Below are 23183 nucleotides of genomic sequence, written 5' to 3' on the forward strand. Positions count from 1 at the left end.
CTCGAAGGGCAGATCAAAATGCTAGAAGTGCTTGCAGGGTGGCCATGTTTTTTTTGTTGCCTTCAATTTAAGCCTCCCTTACAGACCCGCAACACAAACAAAATGAGGTGTGATCTCAGGGCAAGTCTACAAACCCAAAAGATCAATATGATTTTTTTTAACATGCAATCTTTCATTTATGCATGTGTTGTACGAAGATAATTCTTTATTCTTAATCAGCAGACGTCAGTTTATTTCACTTTGCTGAGTTCACTTTATCAAGATGTCAGGTTATTTCATCCTGAATGTAGATACTAGTTTTTCCTTGGCTCTAGCAATGGCTTTGCATTAAATTCCCAAATTACGAAATGGGCATTAGATCATGGTCCAACAAATTCCACAAACCTCATAGAGATGAAGACTGAATTTTCATTTTTGGATGAACTTATCCTTTAAAGCCTGAGAAGAAAAAAAGGACTTGTAAAACATTGTCAGAAAAGTCAAGTCTTTGTCAAAGAAGTGTGCACACACGCTTTTTCCTTCTCCAAGCACTGATAAACGATTCATAACAGCAGCAATAACATAAGGTAAACATTGTTCTGACTGTCATTCCTCTTTCAGATCTTCCTCTGTTCTCCGACTTGGTTTATGAAATTGCAGGGCGCTGTATGTGTCTGTTTATCTGCAGAGGAGACCAGATACCCTGGACAGAGGTTATGATGTTTAGACAGAGCATTCCTCCGAGGAGTGTGAGCACACACACACACTCTGACAGGGCTGGACTTTAAGGACGTATTGCACGTAACACTGAGCACTGCTCCACATTTACATACATTATTCTGTGTACGAATACACACACACACACAGGCACACACACTGTTCAGACCAGCAATCCATCACTTGGTGTCTCCTCTCTTCGCACTCCTGCTGGACCCTTGCTGACTCATGCGGTGTGGCTCGCTTTGGGGTTTTCCACAGCAATGAGAGAAGTCGCCACACAATCAACCCTTTATTCCTGACCTGCACTGAGCCCTGCAGCTCACACACACACACACACACACACACACACACACACAGAAAAGATGCTTGAATGAACAATATACGATAGGCCTTGCTAACGAGAGTCTGCTGATGCTGAGGCCTTGCTGGATTTAATGCCGGGTGTGCACTTAAGCTTCTGTAGGTGAATGTGTGTGGGTGGATGTTTGTGTGCACATGCCTCAGGCTCACGGTGCTTCTCATTAGTCCTTCAAACAAAAGGTGCCCTGACTTCAGCATCCACGCAAGAGCAGGAGAGTGATGCCACAGTGTTCGGGGTGTGTGTGCCTGTGTTTCCCAGAGGCTGTAACAGCAAGGTTACAGCACAACTGGAAACAGATGAGTTTAGCCATTAATAGAGAACTAAAATAAATTACAGCCTGCAAACTGTTTTGTTATATTATGTCCCAGTGTGGAAAGCTGTAGAATTGTTCGAATATAGAGGGCGAAATATGTCAGCGATGTCAAAAATGTATTTAATCTTTTAAAGAGTGTAATACTGTATATGGTTTCAGCAAATATATAGAATGCAATATGCAATGAATAAGAGCAATTTATTAGCAAGTTATTCTTAATGTTCAGTTTTAGAAAAACATGCAAATCTGTTTAGTCTTTAACAAACGAGTGAAGAAAAAAAGTGACCGCTGTTTCAGCGATGTCAGAAAATGATGTCCAAAATAGAATATATTTTTGAAACATCAAGGCACATGGGTTAAACAGTGTCCCAGCTCGTCAGTTTCTCTCCAAATGACACCATCTTTTCCTCATGCGGCGGTCTCAAGAGTGACCTCAAGCACTGAGGTCATGACTGTAAAAAAAACACTGTAGTCCACGCTTAAAATATTCCTATAGGAGATCAAGACATGAGTGTGTGTGACTCTTGCTCTCAGTCCTTTGATCCACGTTCGCTGATGGCCTTTCTGCACAACCCATCATCACCACGTAATCAAGCCGATGGATGTGGCGTCTTCCACCCTTCTCTGCTCTGATTGGTTCACTCCCCAGAAGAAGAAGGCTTTGAAAAAACAAAAGAGGAGCAGTTTTTTAATATTCAATTGTTACTGGGGCAGCTTAAAGTGCATTTGTGGCGAGTTACATTGCACTGTTACCACGGCTACTAAGTTAATTTGGGCACTTGACTACTGCAGCTCTCTTAAGGAAGCATCGCTGCGGATTCCTGGACTGTGAGCTCATAGTTCAGACTTACACACTCAGTTCATGAACATTTGAGATTTCAGCGACCGGTTTCAGTAAACAAGGCTGTTGTCATGTGACGCTGCGGACTGTGTCCTCAATATGGAAAAGTATGGCTCTGTACACACCAAATGCCCAACTGTCTTTATAAAAACAGAAGGTTGTTGGTTTGTGTGTGTGTGTGTGTGTGTGTGTGTGTGTGTGTGTGTGTGTGTGCGTGTGTGTGTGTGTGTGTGTGTGTGTTTAAAAATACTTGGCTGCCTAGTGAGGGAGAGGCAGGCAGATGTTATTTTGGAGGCTCACATTGCATCGTAATTATGTCCTCAAGTGAGAGTGGGTTTGTGTTCTAAAAGGTCTGTGGTGCGTTCAAGGCCGATGACCACAGTGAGGGGGGGAAAAAAACGGACATGACTTTCACTCCACAGTGGAACATGTAAACACTGAAGTGGTACTTGTATATAACCTTTAGCACGAGCTCAGCTTGATGCTTGAGTGCCACCTCATTCCTAGGAGTCTGGATGTTTTCATTCCATCCAATCACTGCACCGGCTTGTTACCATTAGCACCCTTTCAACCACAGAGGGGGAGATCAGTGAAGTCAGCGTCTGATCTGGTTGGAGCTTTTTTGGGGGGGGGGTCTCTGATGGCAAATGGTTGAGGAAGTCTAACTGGGAGGAAAAACAGATATGAACTTTGCCCTTGAGGTGTTTAAGTGATGCTTTGTGTTGGGTTTCACTGTTAACCTCTGTGACACAACGTTGACTTGTGTCACAAACTGTTTTCAAATCATATTTAAAACACTCCCCAGACTCACTCAATAATTCTAAAGCTGTGAAAACTAGAGCCTTTCAGTAATGAATTTGATCTGTAATCACTTTATTTTGTTTTGTTAATTTTTTTAAATTATTCTTATATTTTGTTTATAAGTGATCTCTGAACTACCTCCAGCAGGCCTTGTTTGTGTTGTAAGTTAAAAAAAAAAAAAAGGCTAAAGAAAAAAGTATGGGTGGGAAAGTGCTGTGCCTCACTGACCCCCAAACCCAATATAACATGAATATATAACCCTGAACAAGATAATAAGCATAAACACGCATTAAGTAATTCAACTAAAAATTTTAATAACACGTACATTTTCCATCTATTTTTATTACATAAGCTCAATGTGAAAGGTCACATTTGATGATTTTATCATGTTGAGCCAGTGTGTATAAATTAAAAACTAGATGTGTAATTTGTAACAGAAAATGCATTACCTAAATATATACACTGTAAAATTTAGTAATTGAATTTCCTTTAAAAGAAATGAAACCGGGTAACACATAATTACCAAGTAAAGTAGACTATTACATTTAAGTTGTATGAGCTAAATAGTCTTCCTTTACGTATATTTGAGGTTATTGGTTGCCTCAATACTTCGTCAGATTTTATAGTGTACTACTTAAAAAAAGATAATACAATAAAAACTTAACAGACACATATTTTGTTAAGTTATCCAATTGATTTATATTGACTCAACATGAGGGAAAACTTTGCCTTGAATGTGACACCTTCCACTGAACCTTTATTATAAGATTATGCATTTCCATTAAATTAAAGGTGTACTTTGTAGGCCTGAAGACAAGAGAAAGATCCTTATTGACTGATTTGTTTAATGTCAAAACAAACTAAAAGACGAGCTTTGTGAACAAGGAACTGAATGAACAAACTGATCTTAAAGGACAACACAACTTCATCCTTTTTCACTCTGTTTACATGTGGCGGACCCTGCCACCTGTCAGCTTGAAACAGCCCCAGCCTGTGTCACCTCCCACCCCATGAAGTCTCACCTTGTCCAGGTCAGAGCTCCTCGTCCTCCCCGGTGCTGCCCAGGTGTGCTGTGGACAGGTGCCTCTTCCGTCCAGTTTGCACGGCCTGCAGGTTCTTAAAGCGCACCAGCGCCAGCGCGATCTCCGCGTTCCATGCAGTGCCGTCCTGCGGACACCGAAAGTCAATCTCCTTCCCTGTCGCCATCACCACGGTGAAGTACACCAGCCCCCGCTTGTACTCCACGCAGTCCACCGTGACCATGCGCTCAAAGCGGAGCTCCTTGGCTTTGGAGCTCCACGCCGAGCTCTGAGCATCCCCACCACCAACGCCACCGCCTTTGCAGTTGTGCAGGCGCAGCCCTTCCTCTGTGAGCACGCAGCGCTTCTTTTTCCACAGCTGGAGGAGACCGCTGCTGCGCTTCTCCAGCAGCCCGTCCCGCATCACTTTGCCCGGCAGAGACATGGCCACGCTCAGCCGAAGTCTTCATACAGCGGCACGTCTCACGGTCAATCCATTAAATACACATGTCATACAGCATCACTGTACCCGCGTGTAAGTGTTCCTCAGGAAAACATGAGCGGTGTGGGGCTGTGACATGAGTGGTGACGGCGTGTGAGTCCAGTCTGTGCGCACTGACAGCGCGCCTTGGATGATGTCAGGCTGCTCTGCCTGGATATGTTTGAACATGCCCGGCTCCTCCGTGGACTTTCTCCTCTTCAGCCAACACCCCGCCTCCTCCTTGTGACGGCAGGAGGAGTGTGTGTGTGTGTGTGCGTGTGTGTGTATGTGTCTGACAGTTGGATTATACAGCACTCTGTGTGATGTTTTTGTTTAAGAGAAATACAGGTAGGTGGGTGTACCGGTCTCCCACCGAAGTCACGATGCACCTTTTCAGAAACACTTGCCAAACACCTGACGGTATAGATAAACTCAAAAAGTTTGTTGAATCACATTTTTCTTCTCTTTCAAGTTCCAGAATATGTTTTTTCTCTCGTCTCTCTTTGAGAGCTGGAATGTGAGTGGGAGGCAAAGAGTGGATAAAGATGTGTTGTAATGTGTGTGTGAGAGAAACAGTGCAAGAAGGAATGTTTTAAAGTAGATTTAAAAAATGGATGATTAATCAGCCAAAAACTCATTATTTTTGTAAATCGTTTCATCTGTCTACTGTATTTGAAAAGGGGGGGAGGCGACTTGAGTTGTTGGTTTGATGACAGTGGCGGTTCTAGACCAGTTTTAATAGGGGGGCCAGGTTGGGGCCGGCTTTTTTGTTAGGGGGCACATACAACCTGGAAAAAAGGATAAATCCCTCATTCAGACAAAGCAGTGTTTACAATTTCAGCAATTTTGATTGGGTAGCAAACTGCTGAGACACTATATTTCTGCCTTTCCCTTCAGAACAAAATCATTGCAAGAAATCTGTCATTGTATTATTAATGCAGACTCCCTGTCAGGGGGGCCACAGGGGGGTCCAGACTCAGAGTTACGGGGGCAGTGGCCCCTGTTGCCCCCCCCCCCCCCCCCTAGAACCGCCCCTGTTTGATGACTTGCTACTTGACTTGATCGAAAATAAATAACTTGAGTTTCAATTTGGACTTGGAAGTTAAAAGTCCTATTGGTAAGAAAAGTTGATTTTGAGTCTCATTCCCCGACTCATCAAATACTGACTCGCTGTTTGACTTGAGACATGATGACTACAAAGACTTGTCTGTCTTCAGTTTATGATGTAGGTTAGTCTTTATGTGGTGTTCATTCTGGCTTGTCGGTATGTCACCGTTTGAAAATGATGGGGGGAAGAATTTTAAAATTCAGTCATTATCTACTTCATGTGTGAAGCTAGAGTTTTCAATACATTTCTGGAGCTTCAGAGCAAAACAGCGTCCCAGCATTCTCTTGAACAACTGAAGTGGATAGGCACATGTTTTGAAATGTAAAAAAACAGCTTAGAACAAACATGAAATGACCTTGTGATGCCGAGTTAGATCTGAAAAGACGTTATTTACACCCTCAACACTAGGTCGAGCTCGGGCGCCCACTTCAGATGGTGTGCACACTAACACTTTGAGCTCAGCAGCTATAGTCAAGATTTGGGCTCAAATCAATTTGAGATTTTTTACGCTTTATTTCAATTGTTAATCTTCTTCAGTTAATTAGGAAAATGCTGCAACATTGTTTCTTCAGAAATGTCTTGTTGACGCCTGAAACTTCACCCGACTGTCCATCAGCTTGGGGGTGAGTAAACAATGTCTGAATGGTCACTTTTTGGTAGACTTACCCTTTAAGACTTGAATACGCGTATAAAGTTATATGATTGTTTTTTAATACGTTTATTTGACTGAATATCAATAATTATAATACAGATTCCGTGTCATACTTTTTGTTTTGAACAGGTTAGATAGCTGCCCAGTGAAGTCATTATTAGACAGGTATGAATACCTCGCCTATTCTCTTTATAATGATCAGCTCCTGGGAAAAAAATGACTGAAGTCCTGCTTGAGACTTGGACCAAATCACTTGAGTCACATGTCTGATGAAAGGGCAACTGAATGCAATGATTAAACAAAAATTAATAACAAAACTGTTTTTAGATTTAGATATATCAACTTTAAAGCCCGCTTCACTGTACTGTATTAAGCCCCTATTAAGGGCATTAGCTTAATCATTTATGCCATTTGATAAAAACTGAAGTGTCATTCTTCACAGTCTTGATGCAACACTGCTCTCACATGACAGCCTGGGGACCTCTGTGGGTGGAGCGAAGCTGTAATTCCCCTACCTTTACAAGACACCAGGCTTTTAGTCTCAGTCACAGCATTGTGATGTGTCACTGTAATGTTATGAGAGGAATGGATGCAACGCTCATGTGTCATGAAACCTAAACGCTGAACGTCACCTTCCAAACTACTGTACTTCCCTCTTACACACACACACACACACACTCACACACACAGAGTTTTCACTCTCATGTTCTTATGTCATTTTTTGCGCCAAATAATTAAAACCGACACACATTATCTTTACATTTTTATTATGATCAGCCCATTTGGAAAGCAGAACATTTAAACAAGCAGCGCTTACTCTAATACATTAAGACTACTGCTGGAACATTCATTTAAAAGCCTCACAATAAGAAGAGGATGATTAAATGATCAGTAACAGCAGGGTGCAAACCAGCAATGCAGCGTCAAACACATGTAATGTTTAAGCATTCATGTTTACCGTAACAGCGCTAATAATCACCTATAGCGAATGTAAGGCTAACATGGTGTTATCTTGTCCACTGTACAGTCTATAATGCAGCTATCAATCAAGCGCGTGTCCCTCGGGTGCGTGTGAGCAGGCAGCCGTCTGCCCCCTGCAGGATGGACGCGGTAGTGCAGCGTGTCGGCGACGAGCTCGTCGGTGTCTACTGAGTGTGAGCCAGCGCTCCGGCTCCAAGTCCGTACCCGAATCCTTTGGGGCCAAAGTTTTTACCATAACAGGCTGTTGGAAAGACAGGTAATGTATGAAAACATGCTATGAAATCAGCAGTGCATCCCTAAATAGCTTACAGCAGCGGGGTTTAGCATCAAGCTAGGTTAGCCAAAAAGCCTTTTATCTTTATACCATTATCTAGCTAGCAGTGGCTTACGTTTTCACAATCATTTAAAAAATTTTTTTTTTTTATCTTAAATGTGTTTCCTTTATGTCCAGAATGTTAAAATGTCTACTTGGGGTAACCTTAAAATGATTTAAATGGTTAAATCCATTGTGTTCACACATGTGCCATTCTGCTCCCTGACCTTTTGCTAACTAACGTTACAGACTTGAAGTAACCATCAGGCAGCCTGCAGCAATTGAATGTTTCATTAATTATATGTTTCAGGGTTGACAGAAGACATTTGCAGGCTCGCTATAATGTCTTTCAGGATATAACTCGCTGCTAGTAAAAAATATAGTTGGGAACTGTTTGACTGAATCACAGTGCTGAGGACACAAATAGTGCAGGCTAACATTAGCTAGCCAGCTAACTTAAGCATCTTCAGGTCCTTTAAAGAAACTTGGGAAACAAGGTTTTTTTTAGAGCAGGATACAGCATATTTATTTTTCCACATGGACAGTGGAGTCATTTAGTATTCTTGAAATAAAGAAAAAAAATTTTTACACAAGACATTCTGACTCATGGCAATTAACTTCAGTGATGGGACTGCTCAATGGAGTGCTGTAGGGATTATGTATTTTTGCAAGATAATCCGGAAGTAAGCATCGCCCTGGTCCCCCTGACAAAAAACCTATTAGATTTTTGAATTGGATTTCGGATTATAGCTCAAAATAAGATTTGTGGCAAACACTAGTTTATAATTGTTGTTCAGCATGATAATCTTCACAGATGAACACAACATTTTTGAAATTTAAATTACAGGAGAACAGTAGAAGTAAACATCTAATGTTAGGCTATAAACAGATTACATTGTGATCGCATGGCTTAAACATCACCACTATTAATCGTCTTACTACATAATTACTATACACGTTTTCAATAAACTGATTAATCCACATGTTGTAAAATTAGAGTTGGCCTGTAAAGACGGACTAGTGAGTAGATAAGCCTTCGCGTTATGTACAAGATTAGATTGCAAAGAAGTACAGAAGAGCTTTTACAGAAACTTTGTGTTGGGCTATGTGTTTCCCTCCTTTAATGTAAAATTAGAAAATGGTTAATAGAATTAGAGTTCTATTAATAGAAGAATGAAATACTACAACCACATAGAACACAATGCTATGTTGCAGTGCTGCAGCGATGAACATTTTGAAATTAATTAACAGACTGCAAAAATTCAAAACATTTTAACAAAACTGGTGTATTCTCACCACTGGTCACACTCTGTGAGGCAGAGAAGAACAGTTCAATAAAGTCTGACTCTGGTCTGTGGAGTACTAAACCAAAATAGCCAGTTTGTTCTCTCTTGAATACATATAAAAGCTTTAAAGGAGTTTTGCAATAGAAACCAATGTTTTTCTCATTCCTGGCAATTTTATCTTTGGGAAGGTGATGTTATTCCTCCGTGTTAGGGGGCCCTCTAGTGTATTCTTGTGTTTATTACAACTTGGTCACCCAGGCCACTAACAAAACACGCGTTTTACTCTCACTTGAGAATGAAAATGTGAGTTTTGCCTTCTGTCATTTCCCTCCTAATTTAGGCTGTGCAGTGCTGCCCTTTAATAGCCATGCTTTATACATTGTGTAATCTGTATTAAGTGCCACGGATATCTCTTTCAGACAAAGGCACGCTGAATGGATCAACACAATTCATCCAGCCTGGCTCCACCACTCTGGACCAGCACTGAAAAAAAGGTCTGACACAAGAACTATTCTACTGTAAAACTACTATTTGATGACTTGTACTTTAAAATGGATACCACTTTGGCCTCTTAACCATTAATCAATTCTCAGAGTGGACCTGAACATGGTTGCAAGTATAGTATGTTACTATATTTCCATTAAGAGTAATAAAACAGGGGTCCTGCAGGCTTTTAATTTTTTTATCAAGTTTGAATTCAATGTAAAATATTTATGATGAAATATTTACATTTAAAAGAGTAATAAAAACTGACAACATTTTTATTGTTGTTCATTTAACTGGCCTAAGTTTATCTAGTTTTCTGTTGAAGTCTGTTTCTCACTGATATGCGTGTCTGCCTACCAACCTTAATCTGCACTGCTGACTGGCATTGCAGGAAATAAGATTATGACAGTAAGGCAAAATTATTAACTGTGTTGAAAGTTTACAAACTGTAACATGTATGTGGATCGATTACTAACTGCATTGCCCTAGGCCCACTTTGACATGGAATTGTTCTGTTTATGAAATAAGATTTTTTTTAAAAGGGAACATCTTAGAGTTTCTTCAGATGATTTTCCTCTTACAAACTGAGCTGTTTCATTCTTAAGTTTGGAAATGTCCGAATGAAATTATAAAGCTCTGTTATCTACAATGTTAAACTTTCACTTGCATAAAAGTACAATCTTTGAAAAAGATATTTATAATACGTCTAAAACCTATGGGACACATATACGCAAAATACGACCGGGGAGGGCATCCTCAAAAAAATAAAACAATCTCCAAACAAACAATTACAAGTGGCACGTTAATGAATCTCAAGGTGAGTGACAATGAGTCTTAGTATTGTATTGCAATAGTATTGCTATTTAGCTTGATTCCAATAGAGGGTGCTGTGTATATTCCAATCGGACAATAGGCCTCTACTTGACTCTTACTCACCTCAAGTGACAAGTTACAATAGCGGTTGCATTTAATGTAAGGTCCTTGAGTGGTTGTCAAGATGAAAGACATGACTGATCTCCAACAAGTCACGTTACAGATGAGGACTAACTGATAAACTCCTCTCCTCTGTGCCGCGCAATTTTAATTTTTAGGTGAAACGACTTGCCATCCATTGATTTTCATGTTGTCATTCATAAATATTTTACAGTTATAATTCCTTCTCATAGGTTAGCTACAGTTACATCTGTAAAAGAGACATGAAGTATAAGAGCACATGTTTGTTCATGAATAGTTGATATTAGCATTAAATTTGTGGCACCACGCTTAAAATTTGTAAGTTAGAATGACCCTCTAAATGTTGGCCACACCTGGTATAGTATATGTGTGTTAAACCACGTTCGCAGAGCTACGTCTTGTAGTAACTGTGATAACCAGACAATACTCATGACAACAGTTTGGTATAAACAGGTCCAATATGTGTTGAACAATGCTTGTGCAATACTAAATACAGGTTGCTATTTGTTTGTTTAGCAATATATTATGATTCATATGAAGGGAAGTGAAGACAGTGGGTTTTTACCTTTGCAGTAGATTTCTCCCTCCTTGTCAGCTAGTGTGGTCGACTCAAGGCTCTTCTTACACGTGGCACAGGTGAAACATCCACTCTTATGCCACGACTGTAAATAAATAGAAGATCCATTTTCAAGTGCTTTTTGAAAGCATGCATATGTGTAGTATGCGTATGTTTTTTCTTACACTCCCGGCTCCAATCACTTTCTCAGCTGCGTAGACGGACTTGCCACAGCGAGGGCATTTATCCGCCCCGCCAAACTTCTGAGCCAGCTTGGATGGGTTTGGGTTGCTGGTGGGACGATGAGGAGCAGGTCTGATGGAGACAAAAAGGGAAAATGCTGATAAAGGGCCTTATAGAGAGATCAGAAAGTATGTGTGTTGTGTATTACTCACTCTTCATGTGTAATGCCCAGAGACTCTCCCTTGTCTGTGCTGAGGGTACCCGCTCCCTGTCCATATCCGTAGCCTTTTGGTCCATACTTCTTGCCATAGCATGCCTTGCAGTAAACTTCATCCATATGAACAGCAACAGTTGTGCTGTCCAAGTTCTTGTTGCACACCACTACACAAACACACATACATATATTGTTGTTTTGCATATCTGCATGTGTTTGAGCACATGTGTTTAGATAAGCTCATATCGGTTTCCTTTTATGGAACGGTTCTGTCGAAGAAAAATGTTCTCATCGAAATTCCATCACTGGAATGTTCGATTACAACACAGAAACACAAATAACTCCCTTTAGAACTCCATGAACCTACATATTTTTCAAATTAGGGCAGAGAAAGAGTTGGATTTTTTAAATGTATTTCAGTGCTTCTTTTTTTTGGTGTTGTTTTTCAACAGTGATGATGCATGTTTTCTAATTTTAAGATGGTGATAAAAAGTGTAGATAGATTGTCTTGCTGGTGTAGTTTTTGTCACAGTGGCTTATTGCCTAAATATTCAAGGTGGGGGCCGACCAGTATGGCTTTTTAAGGCCCAATGCAGATAACGATTATTGGAAATAAAGGAGATGGAAAAACTGATAATTAAAACCAACATTCATTTGGGTAAAAATGAAAATCTTACTGTTAAAATGAAGGCAGCGATGGAATGAAACAAAGTACAATTTACTCAAATACTTTTGATAGATGTAGTTACTAGTTACTTCAGTTACTACTTGCAGATTCATATTTCATGATTTTATTATTTATAGGCTAGTAATTGTGACTGTTATCAATCAGATACTGTTGTGGACAGGACACTATGTGAGAGTTCTAACAGAAAAATCACAGATACCAATAATAGAAAAAATGCTGAATATTGACTCAGTAATCGGTCAATTAATTGTGACATGTTAACAACCCTAAGTGCTGCATCGTAGGCAAGACACTTTTAACCTCTAATCCAAGAGATAATTGCATTTCTAACAAACAACTGGAGTGGAGTTGTATGCTTTTTAAACTCTGTTTGGAAGTGTCCTTACATAGTCAAAGTTGCTTGGGCTGGGTGAGCCCAGGTGTGAATGGTTACTAAGCTGTTCCAGTTTGACATGGATGGAATCAGCATTCAGAATCAGAATTCATCAGCATGTTAACAATCATATATAATTTTCCCATCAGTGGGACATTGTGTGAGAGGATGCTGTATCAGAGCCAAAATAGCAAATTTTTAAATTAGTTTATTTTATCGGTAATCTGACAGAAAAATCACTGATAGAGATAATTTGAAAATGCTGTCGCTGCCTGGTGATCAGCCAGGGCCGATAACCAATCTACCCCTTCTCAAATATATATATCATGTAAAATGCTATAACACCATCTTTATTTTAGGTTGCTGCTACACACATGCATTTAATTTTTTTTCTTTGAGAATAGAAGAACCAACAATTTACATAAGGTCAGCGTTACTTGTGACATAAGGCAAAGTGACAAGGGCCAGAAGTTCAGCGGTTTCTGAATTGACAATGGCAGGAAGTAGCAAAGAGTTGACTCACTGCACACGAAGCAGGACCTGTGGAAGCTCTGCCCATCACAAAGTACTTCTTCTGCGAAGTAAACCGTCTTCTGACAGCGGCCACACTTGTTTCCTCCTCCTAATGGCATCCTAAAAAAAAGTTTTGCAGCATGAACAAAGGCATTTTTAACATTGTACACACTATGAAGATATAGCACCTCAATAAAGACACAGAAAAAGTGGTTATCTATGTTTCAGTGGAAGGTAACAGTGAGTAGAAAGAGACACAGACTGTGGCTGGAAGGGCACACAATAGAAACGTGATTTTCTTGACCTGGTTTAAAGTCCTGAAACGTACATGTGGAGGCTAGGCCTTAAACAAAAAAACAAATGGGTGAAGGAACTAATAAATTCCCTGTAAGAAACTTGTTTAAATGTCCACATTTAGATGCCTGTAATTTTGGCTTTGTCAAGCCAGACCGAGAGACTGCAGTTTCACTCCTGCCAACTTTCTGTGGCTTCTGTAAAGCAGCAGCAAGCCAGCAGTGGGAAAATACAAAAGAATTTTTGGTACACTGACATAAAAGTTGCTCTCTCTTGAAAAACCAAGTAACAGTCGGAGTGGAAGCAATGTGAAAAACTGAGACATTCGGAGGTGTATTAAAGTTGGTTGGGCGTGAAAGACCCTGGTATCCTGCCTATTTCTACTCAGTGTGCTTCCTAGCATGACCCTCCCTGTCCATTCTCGCGTTTCCACATCCACATTCCTGAGTGTGTAAACCCTCCCACCTCCCTGCCCCTGACTCCCTGCCCGTCTGTCTCACTCTGCATCACTTCTGCAGACTGTACCTCTGCATCTGAGTTGTAAAATGTTTTCTAGAAATATGTTGAGGAATCAGCTGCTCCTCTTTCTGGTGATAGTAAGATGGAGCTGAGAGCAGAGTGTGGAAGTGTTGGGCCATTTCCTATCAGCCTTTCTATTTTTAATGGATGACAGAATATGAAGCATAACACCCTAAGATCAAACATAACTTCCTTACTGCTGACATCAGAATGGTACTTAATGTGAATATGAGCTCATTGAATGATATTTAATCATAGCCCAGAGTGAGGTAATGGGTGGAGCGGTTCGTGTCTGGCTGGCTGCTGCACTGTGACTTTCCGTCATTATAAGCAGAGGCGGATTCAGACTATTTCTGGGGCTATTCAGAGGCCGCGCATTGAAATCTTAATAGACTATTTGGGAGAATAAAATGCAAGGAAAAATTCTGCAGCTTAATCATTATGCTATCTGAGTCCTAACGGGAATGGATGGCAAATATTATACCTGTTGATGTACATGAGGTACATTTATATGTTATCATTAGATACAAATCATTTTTTCATAATGGAAGCTCACATTTCCAATAACTCTGAAGATTTTTTTTGTGCTTTCAGAGTCATAAGTGTAAAAAATGAAGGGAAACAATGTTGGTAATTCACAAACTGACCAGCCTAAACACAGAAGAGAAACAGTGCAGAAGCAGGAGAATTAAAGGATGTGAAACATATAGGAAATTGACAGGCCGTGATTAGAAGTGTAATGCTGGAAAGAATTCATATTAACAGCCACACAGACCCAGATTGGTATTTCCATGATTATTTTCATGTAAATGCTCACAGTTTGTATATTCTGCGGTCTTGGAAAAGAGACAAGAGTGCCAGTAAAAGTTGAAATGTCAGGAATATTTTTGTACCAGGCATTGGTATAAAGAAATAAAGAGGGAAAGTTGAGCTTTCCAGCAGCCCAGCAGAAGAAAAATCTGACTTCAAGTGGTAACGCTAACTCTTTCATGTCCTTTTTTAGCAATTCTACCGCAGAAAAAACCCCAGAAAGAACAGAGAAGTTTGGACATGAGCTGAATGTCATGATGTGAAGATGACTCCGAATCACAGCTGCCAGCTTCAGGACCATGTGTGTAAAGCAGAAGGTGAGAAACAACAGGATATGTTGATAGTGGTGGCTCTGCGAGTTTAGACATGTAGGGACGCATGCAGTTATTACAGGAATGCTCAAATAAAGGGTGAATGTTAGGTAAGGAGTGTAAAATCAGGAAGTGTGATCATGAAGTAGAAGTGACTGCATGTGATATCTGTGTGATTTGGGGTGACATTCAAATCAGCAGGAGTTGTTTTTTCTTTCTCAGTATTAACTTCTGTACTTTGTTGGTGCCAACAACAGAGAGCATAAAGAGCTTTGCATATCCTGTCAGGTTGTCTTGTACATTAGTGTTTCTTATTGTGTTACCATTTAACTACACACTGATAGCACTTTGCAAACTCTAATGCATGATAGCTGTTCAAACAAAGCACTCTCCTCTGGCCTGACTCACACAAGAGCTTAACAAAGAATACATTTACATTGCGACAGAGAGTTTTTCCCGTCATGCGTCGGCAAGAGTAGGAAATAAGATATAGCGAGATGAAGAGAAAGCAGGAAGTATCAACTGCCTGTGGTAAACTAACATTACATACCTGCAGTTAGAAGGTGCTGTCAGTCAGTGAAGATGGACAGGGTAAAATTGGATTCACTGATCGGAGTGGTGTTAACCCAGCACTGAGGTAGTTTCAGGAAAACAGCAGTCTGAAGTCAGGTGGAGGAGTTGTAGTTGCAGTCTTCCTGACTAACCAAAGTGTAAGACTTCGTTAGTCCAGTGATACAAATAAACCCAAACAGAGTCGTTGGTATGTGCCTCTCCACTCGTCCACTCTTCCAGATGTGCTGAAAGGGAGGAGCTTTCTTTGTTGCTAGTATAGTCTGCAAATGTCCTGCGTGTTGAGGAACAGGGGAGTTTCTGACTGATTGGACGAGAGAGGGAGAGAGAGAGAGAGAGATGTGAATGGGGAGGGAACTTGTATTGTCAAGCTGTATACTGCCGTGAACAGTGAAATGTTTTATAGACACAATAATTAGAGCTAGGAACAGTGTAAGATAAAAGATAAACCACATGCAGAAACACATTAAAGCAGGTCAAAGACATGACACTTTGTGAGAACAGAAAAATAAAAGTAGAGAGAGAGAGAAAGATAAAAGCAAGAGCACTCATGTTAAAGGCCTCGAATTCCTACGTTTTTAAGGCACTTCCACACTCCTCCTCCTTTTGTTTCAGATTGCTGCAAGCTAGAGATGGGAGAATCAAAGATTTTATCACAAACAGCAAACAGTCACGACGAGTTGATTGGACTGAATTTTAATTATCGGGATATTCGTCTATCAAATTAATCATGACAACTTTCCTGCTCAGGCTGTACAATTAAGTTATTCTGATTCTAATTTCTCATTCTAAGTCTGTCAACATGGCTGAAGACAGACAGATGAGGGTACCACCATTAGTTCATCCTTTATTTGGGGTTAGGGTTACCTACTGCAGGGGGACCTTAAGATTTATAATTGCTTATTTAAGATTATTTGATGGTTTTTTACAAAAAATGTTGTGTCTTATCTGTGATGCAATATAAATATTTGTTTCATAACTAAAATGTAGTTATGAGGATAATATTGTGAATGGCCTTACATACATTTTTGATTTGGTTACAAAAGCATAATGGTGGTCTCCTCCAAGATTTATTTAATCAGAAATGTGAATGGGTCAAAGTAAGTGTAAACACTGATAACTTTCCAGCCGACTTCCTCAAGAATGATCGTAAATTACTCTTGATGTCTTTCTTGTTTGACTATGGGTTGTTTTATCCTATGAGCAAGTAAATTCATCACACTATCACTTAATCTGTCTAGAGGTTAACCTTTAACAGACAGTCAGTTTGAGACGTCAAATGGTAAATCAGTTGTTTTCCCTCTAACAGTAAGTAGGATGCCATCTCAGAGTGCTTCCAGCCTTTGTACTTTATCACCGCAAGCTTGAATGACCTTTAGGGACTTGCCAGTAAAGGTCACTCATATGCTCAATGGATGAGAAAGCATTAGTACAAGTGGAGTGAGGAGCTGCTTGTTATCAGCAACTGCAAGCAAGTGGACACAACAATTTAACTCTGCTACCATCATGTGGTCATTGATGGTACTCCAAAAAACTGGAAGGTTCGCATACAAACAGTTGCACTGACTTTTGGGCTGCAACTACAGATCATTTTGATTGGTGATTAACCTGCAGATTAAGTCACACTTAATAGATTAATTGCTGAGCCAAAAAAATTTGTAAATGCTCAGCGAAATTTCAGTCTCAGTCCAAAGTGAGGTATTTGAATTGCTTCTTTTGTCCAATCGACAGTCCCAAACCCACAGATTTGTAATTGCTATCATGAATCATGACCAGCTGCAAAATTCCCTACATATAAGAAGCTGTAAATATCCAATGTTTGACATTTTTGCTAGAAAAATGAATTGAACTGAAATTAAATAAAGGATTACAGTACTTTTCTTTATTGCAGCTATAACTGACTAGAATGTGCATTACAGTACCAACACATGTATTACTGTCTGGTTGATATATAGGATTCCAACTAAAGGAAAGATGTTTAGGAATAAAGTTTGCAGAATCTAAAGTAAAAATATCCCACTCCTCATCCCTTCATGAGGATGCAATAGTTGCTACCACCATAACATACCTCTTTCTTTGTTTGAACTGGTAGTGTAGATGTTGCATTGTGGGTAATCTAGGCTCTCTGGCTTGAAACGGAAGAAGAATGCGTGGGATAAAAAAGACGATATCTCTGATTTGATTTATGCATCAATTTAGATATTTTTTGTGTTGTAGATCAGTTATTCAGTTATGAAAAAAAATAAGTGCAAGAGTAAGGATGTTTTGTAGTCAGTCTAATGAGTGTGGTTTTCTTTGTGTAAATACAACTAAACAACCTCGACAACATGGTGTATGTAAATACAACCAAATGAAAAAATGTAAACCATGTTATGGAAAAAATCATTTTGAGAAAAAAGTAAGCTAAGATAGATTTAATTTACATACATTATACATACATGTACAACAAGCAGACACACAGGAAAGTTCAACACATTCAATCAAAGTACATTTAAAGTGAACATTATTGTACTTCAGACACAGCCAAACCCGCTGTAACTGGTTGATATGCATGCACATAAATCTTGATGAAATGCTTTGTATGCTGTGTAATGCCTCGGCAGCCTCAGCTTCTCAAAACATGTTACAGCTGTTGGGAACCTGGAGTCTACTATTTCCACCTTCATCTCTGTGGTCGGCAGCTCCCATCCTATCCAGAACTTTATGAGGCTCTTTAGCTCAGCTGACGATGCTGTGTTAAAAAAGAAGACGAAAGAATCAGCTAGCGAAAATTCTTCATACCTAAAGAGGATTACCTAGTGACAACATACTTACCATTTTCAATAAATGCTTTCAAGTAGTCAGATACTCGGCAAACATCTGTGACATCGGACTTGTCTCTGTGTCCTACTACTTTGTAGCTATCAAAGATGACCGTGACAGATGATGGCCATGTGATGCAATCCAGGATCATCTGAAATCACATGTAGCTCCAGTTGTATTGAAATTGAAATTGAAATTGAGCATTGAAATATATGATCCTCTTAGTATTTTATATTGGTGCAATGTACACTGACATTTGCAACAATCTAGACTCCTTGACAGTTGCTGTTTACAATTGACGATTTGATTTAAAGTTCTTGTGAAGGAAAATACAATAGGCCAATCATACTGTTCATACTCATCATAATGTTTCTTCAAAGTGTATCTTATAAATAACACTATAATCTCAAATAAGTGGCAGTTATTTGCAACAAAGGATTACTTTTAAGGCTCATATGTTCCCTTTTCAAGGTGTTGGTCTGTATCTGTGAGCTTTGAGAAAACATGCAGAAATACAGACAAAATGAACGCAGAGTATGAAAATAAAGCCCTGTCCATACCCATATACGTATCTAACATTGAGCATAAATTAGCCTTTAGATGTGCCCTGACTGCTGTACCTGAGGTGTGACTTGTGCTTCTGATTCCCGGGGAAACAGGATTGGGATTACATCTCTTCTGTGAATGAGGAGTGGCCATAGCCCTGTTTCTTTTAAGCCTTTTTGGAACTGATCGATTTGACATGTCGTTCTCTCGATAACCTGCAATACAGGAGACAAAGCACAATGTACACATAATAAATCATGGCTACTCTTTCCTTCGGAGGTTAATGTGGTGAGACAACACACACAAATTAGCAATTTTAAGACACCACGTTGGAACTTATGTTAATTAATGCTCTGTGTTCTTCTGCACATCCAAACACATACAGCAGAATTGTTTGGAGTAAAGCAGCAGTCCTCCTGATGAATCCGGAGCTCCATCAGAGTTGTGGTATAGAGTAGTGATAGGACTTCGGTGTAGCCAGCGGTTTTAAATTACCTGACCCCGCCAGCAATTATTGAATGTCTTCATATGTACATTATTTTACGATTCCAAGAATATCTCTCTCTATATACTATAGGTTTCTATAGGAGTTTTTGACCTCTTTTGACCTTTCCCTTCTCCACACGCCTTGGGAGTAGGCGAAGTTGTGACAAAAAAGCCCTAATCTGTTTCCTCAAAAATAGCTTTTCCAAAGTCCGCAAAATCTGAGTGATGTCAGCTGGATACTTTAAAAACCAAAAGGAACTCAGGTATCTGGCTTCAAATAACAGAACATTGAATGATAAAAATATATTGTTCGATTCTGTTGCAGATGTCACTGAAGAAGGTCTTCTGATGGTTTTGGCAAGGGTGAAAATTGTCTTGACAGATAAAGTGGAAAAAAAACTGTTCCCTTTTACTTGTAGTGCAGTTGTTGCTTGAGTTGTCAGGAAACCCGACTTTGATTTTCTTTTTTTCCTGCTGTCAGTAAGATGTCAACTTGAGCTGACAACATGGCCTTTGCAGTTAATTGTTGAACGCCTGGCAGCAAAAAAATGGCCTTTTGTGATCCCTCATCAAGATGGTTTGAAAGGCGTCTCTCTTCATAATAGTTGTTGTTAAGGACAGTGAAATCATACTGTATTACCTAATGACAGGACTCGGGTGTGTTCAGCAAAAGCTAAAGCAGAATAAATAGAAGTTGACATTACAGCATGCAAGAGAAGCTTTCCATACAGCCATTTCCTGTTGGTAGCATTTGGTGCTGGCAGGTCCCAGGACAGGCAGAGTTGATGGATGGAGTCACATTCTGTTAATTCTGCATCTCCATCAAGCTGGAATAAGACATAATGAAACTTATGTTTTATTGATGCAGCACACATAGAGTAAATTGCATTGGTTGCACTTTAATGATGCCAGGCTCTACACTTAGTGACAGATGGAACCTTTTAGTTGAAAATATGGAACTCAATAGTTTTCATGTTCACCATTTTCAGAACGTCACGGATGTCAAGGTCAGGGCAGTCTCGTAGTGTCACAGGACAAGTCTCCAACGAACCTCCAAAGAGAATGTGAATTATGGCTGGGCTAAGTCCTGGGAAACTGGGGCCGCAATGCAAGAAGGAATGACCAATCATCCGGCCTGCAATGGTGAACATGTTATTGTCAAGCAGCTCATCGGAAACTGAGGGGATGAGGTGGTCGCGCTCACCCTCGAAGATTTGTGTGATGGCTGTACCTGCAAAAATGATGAATTGAGAAGAGAAGAGACAATTTAGAGCACAAGGTTAATGACTGAAAAGAAACTAATTTGAGAAATGAAGATCACCTCTGAGCAATTTATGGTCAGAAGAAGTTTTAATACTTTGATATTTTGATACTAGATCTCTTTTCATTGAATTAGACCCATAGCTCACCTTACCAGATATCTGATAAGCTGTGTTAATTATTATTAATTGCACATAAATGTGTGTTTGTTAAAGGACTTAAACAATTAATCAGTTGTCATCTGTTGATTGATTTGTAGATTCCTGCCTTCAGTAAACATGGGACATTATGGTGGTTAATGGCGAGAGACGCAAGATTTTTGTGTGTCATGAATCACAAATATGCTGTTTGTCCAGTTTAAATAGAAGCAGTTTGTTGTAAAGATAGTAAAGTATCATGTACTTTTATGTGAAACTATTCAGTGAACCTCGCACAATATACATCACCAAAACCAACACATCGATACAGAAGAAGTAAGTAAATAACTGTAGTTATGTGACAGTTCATGCTTATATGCAGGAACTTACACGACAGTCTTTCAAATGATGTATTTTCTGATGTATATATGATGTATGTAGTTTTATGACAAAATGTGACTCTCTTGAGTTTAAAAATCTTATTTTAAATCAAAAAAATTATTCCACTTTCGCCGCTAGCCACCATGCATATTTTTATAAAATAAGGTCCCATGATAATCCAATAGAAAGGGGGGGACATCGGCTCGCTATAGTCCGAATCAACACTGTTTGCTTGGTATGTATGTTGTTGTTGTGTCCAACCTAAGTTTATATGGAGTCCACTTATAAGCTTGAAAATCACTGTTGAAATCACATGACGATCGACTCCACTTCCTGCTGCGACATCGCCTGCGAAGAAACATACATTCTAATCCCCAAACAGAGCAACATGATTATGTAACACGTTAAAAGTAAAAATATTTAATTGACAACCTTGAAGTGTGCACATGAGCGGTGAAGTCCACTTAACATTGTCTCTCTGGTAGAATGTGACTAAAGCTTGGTCTTGCTCCTTCTTGTCTTTTCTGATGTCCAGGCTAAGGAACAGACTTTTTGAGTCTCTGTTGCTATGGAGGAGGTCTTGTGTAAATAGCCAACCAGCTTCTTTTGGATCGAAAACTGTTCTCCATTCTGCGACAGCACCAAAAAGAGCAAAACAAGAAAATAAAATAAGAACTAATTAAAATGTCCACAAATCAGTCTTTAAGGGACACAGGAATGACCTCAAGAAAAGAAGATGAAAGAAACATATACTGCCTGTGGTACTTGATATTTTTTCTGTTTCTTCCATTTCCATCGGCACTGAACTGATCATTATGAACAGTTCCAATGATCTGATAGAAAAAGGTGGATGATAACATTTAGGCTTAAATGGCACATTCTTCAGACAGATCAACAGTTTGTAAATGACATTCCTGTGTTGGAACAAGTCTGAACCAGACACAAGACAATTTGCAGGCTGCTATTTTACAAGTATGTTGCATTTCAGCTTTGTCATGTTTGGGTGTGACCAATAGCAAGCATTTGTTTTTTTACTTTGGATAATGGATTAATTTGCTTCTAGCTAAACCTTGGATTGATAATATTGTCATACTTTTATCCCTTACAGTCTAAACTCAAAAATGGGATCTTTGACTTTGCAGGGTAAACTGAAAAATGAGCAGAAAAAAGTGATGCACATTAAAACAACATAATGTAACTTTTTACCTTAGAATAACAGCTTCAGAATCATGTTGATAGTTCAGTGTCTTGTAACAGGGTGAATGGTGTCCGTCTCACTCACTCCGCCCGCCCTTCACTTGTTTTGCACTATGTTACTTCAGTGAGAGGGTCAGATCACAGCATTACACACATGTTTACTTCAACTTACAAGTTTTCAACACATAGCATTGTTATTGATTAATGTGTTCTGTTTGTAGTGTGCACCCACATTAGTTTTAAAGAAATGTTACAGACCTACATAATGTTGCTTAAAGTTATGAGTTTATCATGGAAAAGGTCTTTAAACTGGAGTGAAATAATATCACCAGGAGAGGTGATTATTCAAGTCCACATATACCCAAGAATGAATGAGCTGGGGCTGATGAAAAAAAGGGATTTACCATTAAGTTTCTTGCTGTGCAGTAATTTAAATTAGATTAGATATTTTAAGTATTGTAAAACAAAAAAATAATACAAAAATTACACTGTGCCTTTCGCCAACCATTTACTCTTATATATGCTAAAATAAGTCCGAAAAAAGATTCATGGAGGATAAGAAAAAGAAAGAACAAGTAATGATCAGAGGGAGTTTGCAGCTGTGCTTACCTGTGAAGATCTATAAGCAGTGTCCCCTCTGTTTCCTATGTTTGCTGTCAGTGCTGTTGGTGGGTCCAGCTGGTTTAACTTGTCCGTACAGGAAGATAATCTATAGGTTTGAGTAGAGGAGTCTGTTTCAGCCTAAGGCAGTTACGTGTTTAAATGGGCATATTTTAAAGGAAACAGTCAACAGATTCTGGTTACATATACTAACAGGTCACGACTGGGACTGGATGCAGTGTTTAAACTCAATATTAAAAAAACAATAACAAATTGCTACCAATTAGAAACACAAAACAGATCTTGTTTTTAGGTACATTAACCACAGGTTGTGCATGGGTTGTATTGTTTACAATTCTGGGAGTACTTTGGTGGAAACACATTGTCAATTTGACTAGGTACTAGTCCAGGGTGTCTCTCAACCAGCTTTAACCTGTATATGCCTCAG

At 39.4% G+C, this 23183-nt stretch overlaps 3 protein-coding genes and 1 long non-coding RNA gene across 10 annotated transcripts; 1 reads left to right on the top strand and 3 right to left on the bottom strand.

Moving 5' to 3' along the window:
* Positions 1 to 1470: 1470 nt before the first annotated feature.
* On the bottom strand, positions 1471 to 4701 carry phlda3 (pleckstrin homology-like domain, family A, member 3). Its single transcript, XM_030422106.1, has 2 exons — positions 4038 to 4701; positions 1471 to 2032 (listed from the first exon to the last, which is right to left on the bottom strand). The coding sequence occupies exon 1, from the start codon at positions 4477 to 4479 to the stop codon at positions 4048 to 4050; it is 432 nt and encodes a 143-aa protein (XP_030277966.1). The 5' UTR covers positions 4480 to 4701; the 3' UTR covers positions 1471 to 2032; positions 4038 to 4047.
* A 2324-nt stretch (positions 4702 to 7025) lies between these two features.
* On the bottom strand, positions 7026 to 15630 carry LOC115584568 (cysteine and glycine-rich protein 1-like). Its single transcript, XM_030422081.1, has 6 exons — positions 15307 to 15630; positions 12833 to 12942; positions 11247 to 11415; positions 11037 to 11166; positions 10861 to 10957; positions 7026 to 7497 (listed from the first exon to the last, which is right to left on the bottom strand). Exons 2-6 carry the CDS (start codon positions 12939 to 12941, stop codon positions 7421 to 7423), a joined length of 582 nt encoding a protein of 193 aa, XP_030277941.1. The 5' UTR covers position 12942; positions 15307 to 15630; the 3' UTR covers positions 7026 to 7420.
* On the top strand, positions 7373 to 21585 carry LOC115584569 (uncharacterized). 2 transcript variants are annotated; one of them, XR_003984563.1, is made up of 4 exons: positions 7373 to 7512; positions 9275 to 9349; positions 14639 to 14762; positions 21474 to 21585. It is a non-coding gene; the product is annotated as an uncharacterized LOC115584569 (long non-coding RNA). The 2 variants fall into 2 exon arrangements; XR_003984562.1 differs by lacking the exon at positions 21474 to 21585 and adding an exon at positions 20150 to 20284.
* Positions 17726 to 22771, bottom strand: LOC115584566 (uncharacterized). 6 transcript variants are annotated; one of them, XM_030422079.1, is made up of 10 exons: positions 22745 to 22763; positions 22145 to 22254; positions 21704 to 21771; positions 21371 to 21568; positions 21200 to 21286; positions 20141 to 20391; positions 19865 to 19987; positions 18749 to 18889; positions 18141 to 18279; positions 17726 to 18057 (listed from the first exon to the last, which is right to left on the bottom strand). In XM_030422079.1, exons 3-10 carry the CDS (start codon positions 21750 to 21752, stop codon positions 17840 to 17842), a joined length of 1206 nt encoding a protein of 401 aa, XP_030277939.1. In that variant the 5' UTR covers positions 21753 to 21771; positions 22145 to 22254; positions 22745 to 22763; the 3' UTR covers positions 17726 to 17839. The 6 variants fall into 6 exon arrangements, 5 of the variants coding, with proteins under 5 accessions (XP_030277939.1, XP_030277936.1, XP_030277940.1 ...); XM_030422076.1 differs by having other exon boundaries at positions 21692 to 21771; XR_003984561.1 differs by having other exon boundaries at positions 19890 to 19987; positions 21371 to 21771; positions 22745 to 22771.
* Positions 22772 to 23183: the final 412 nt, after the last annotated feature.

The sequence above is a fragment of the Sparus aurata genome, chromosome 7 (assembly GCF_900880675.1).
Source record: "Sparus aurata chromosome 7, fSpaAur1.1, whole genome shotgun sequence".
NCBI classification, from domain to species: Eukaryota; Metazoa; Chordata; class Actinopteri; order Spariformes; family Sparidae; genus Sparus; species Sparus aurata.

Excerpts from the sequence above, each read along its gene's own strand:
- LOC115584566 (XM_030422076.1), bottom strand. The coding sequence starts at position 21,752 with ATGATCAGTTCAGTGCCGATGGAAATGGAAGAAACAGAAAAAATATCA. Across the intron at positions 20,392-21,199 it reads TGGACTCCATATAAACTTAG|GTACAGCCATCACACAAATC; the intron begins GTTGGACACAAC and ends TCATTTTTGCAG. Across the intron at positions 18,890-19,864 it reads GAAAGCTTCTCTTGCATGCT|GTTATCGAGAGAACGACATG; the intron begins GTAATGTCAACT and ends CCTGTATTGCAG.
- LOC115584568 (XM_030422081.1), bottom strand. The coding sequence starts at position 12,941 with ATGCCATTAGGAGGAGGAAACAAGTGTGGCCGCTGTCAGAAGACGGTT. Across the intron at positions 11,416-12,832 it reads CAGGTCCTGCTTCGTGTGCA|TGGTGTGCAACAAGAACTTG; the intron begins GTGAGTCAACTC and ends GTGTTTGTGTAG. Across the intron at positions 10,958-11,036 it reads AAGTGATTGGAGCCGGGAGT|TCGTGGCATAAGAGTGGATG; the intron begins GTAAGAAAAAAC and ends ATTTATTTACAG.
- phlda3 (XM_030422106.1), bottom strand. The coding sequence starts at position 4,479 with ATGTCTCTGCCGGGCAAAGTGATGCGGGACGGGCTGCTGGAGAAGCGC.